The sequence below is a fragment of the Pterocles gutturalis genome, unplaced genomic scaffold (genome assembly GCF_000699245.1).
Source record: "Pterocles gutturalis isolate BGI_N339 unplaced genomic scaffold, ASM69924v1 scaffold29494, whole genome shotgun sequence".
In the NCBI taxonomy this organism is placed as follows: Eukaryota; Metazoa; Chordata; class Aves; order Pterocliformes; family Pteroclidae; genus Pterocles; species Pterocles gutturalis.
The window spans coordinates 4704-6004 of record NW_010129121.1 but is presented as its reverse complement, the minus strand read 5'-3'; the positions used below and the strand labels follow the sequence as shown (position 1 = coordinate 6004).

Genomic DNA, 1301 nt, shown 5'->3' with positions numbered 1-1301 from the left:
CGAGGAACACCTCCACCACCACGACAGCCGCCTCTGCCCTCAGTTTGCCCCCTCCGGGGTCAGCCTCTGCGGCTCTGCCCGGGGCCGGGGGGGATTTGAGCCTCCCCAAGGCCAAGAAGCGGACGGAGCCGGTGCGGATCACGGTGCCAGAGCTGCAGGAGGGAGATGTGAGTATGAACAACCCCCCAGTGCTGCCGGGGTGACAGGGGGGCTCTGCTCAAGCCCTCCTGAGAAGGAACAGCTTCGTCCGTGAGATCTTCCCCCTGCAGCCATCCCTCCGTGGGTTTGTTGGCCCCTGAAGCATCTCTTGCCTCCCCCTCTCCCATCGTAATGTAGCGAGGGACCAAGACCTCACCTGGTGGTGTGGCATCTACGGGGAGATTTGTCCTGGCTGCCAGCCCTAATCCTTAAAAGCGCTTTGCAGAATTAAACTGATCTAGAAACCTTATTTATAATCATAATACAGCAAACCCCGGATTATCCGCACCCTTCTTCATTACGAAAGCTACCGAGTCGATGATGGGGAGCTGGGTGGCCTTGGATATCCCAGATCACTCTGCTTTTCTCTTTAGACTCTTCTTTTGCTTGTTTGTGCAGTTGATACATTTTCCTGACAATTTATTGCCTATCTGAAGGCTTCAGGTGTCCATCAGACCTTTAGGTCATCGTTTCCCTCTTCGCTTGTGCTTTTTTCGTGCCCTGTGCCGTACAGGACCCCCATGCACTGAATCCAGACAGCGCCGTGGCAAGGGACAGCCAGGTCCCTCTGTCCCTTCCCGTTGTATTTTTTTTTTCCTGGGGGTCCCTGTTGATCAGCTTTCCTCCTCTCCCCTCGTTTGCCCTGGGCCAGCGCTGTCCTCGGTGGCGTGGCTGTGTCTGGCCTCACTCTGCTGAGACGCGACGCCTCGGGCTCCTGGGAAGAGCTGAACCGTCAAGCTCGGGGTCGGTTCCGCAGGGACACGCAGCTCGAGGGAGAGGTTTGACAGGACGGATCCACGAACGGTGTCAGTGAATAGCGCTCTGCCGGCATCGCGGGCCTGGGGGAGCTGAACCCAAGCCGGCGTGTTTTGCTTTACTGGAAGAACAGCCTGCGGAGATGTGGGCACGGAAAGTGCAGGCGAGAGCTTCCTGGCCGTCGCTGAGCCAGCCCAGTTTGGCTAATTCCAGACCCAGAACTTCTCCTGCCACGGCTCCCAGACAGGACAGGGACCAGAGAATCATCACAGCGTGGTTTGGGTGGGAAGGGACCTTAAAGATCATCGAGTTCCACCCCCTGCCATGGGCAGGGACCCGCTGCACGA

The 1301-nt window shown here is 58.0% G+C and overlaps 1 protein-coding gene across 1 annotated transcript in view; it reads left to right on the top strand.

Moving 5' to 3' along the window:
• Positions 1 to 43: 43 nt before the first annotated feature.
• Positions 44 to 1301, top strand: part of PRCC (papillary renal cell carcinoma (translocation-associated)) — a gene marked incomplete at both ends in the record, with an annotated part of 5857 nt that continues 4599 nt past the window's right edge. Inside the window, 1 exon segment of the mRNA XM_010079856.1 lies at positions 44 to 167. Within this exon segment, the coding sequence (XP_010078158.1) occupies positions 44 to 167 (124 nt within the window).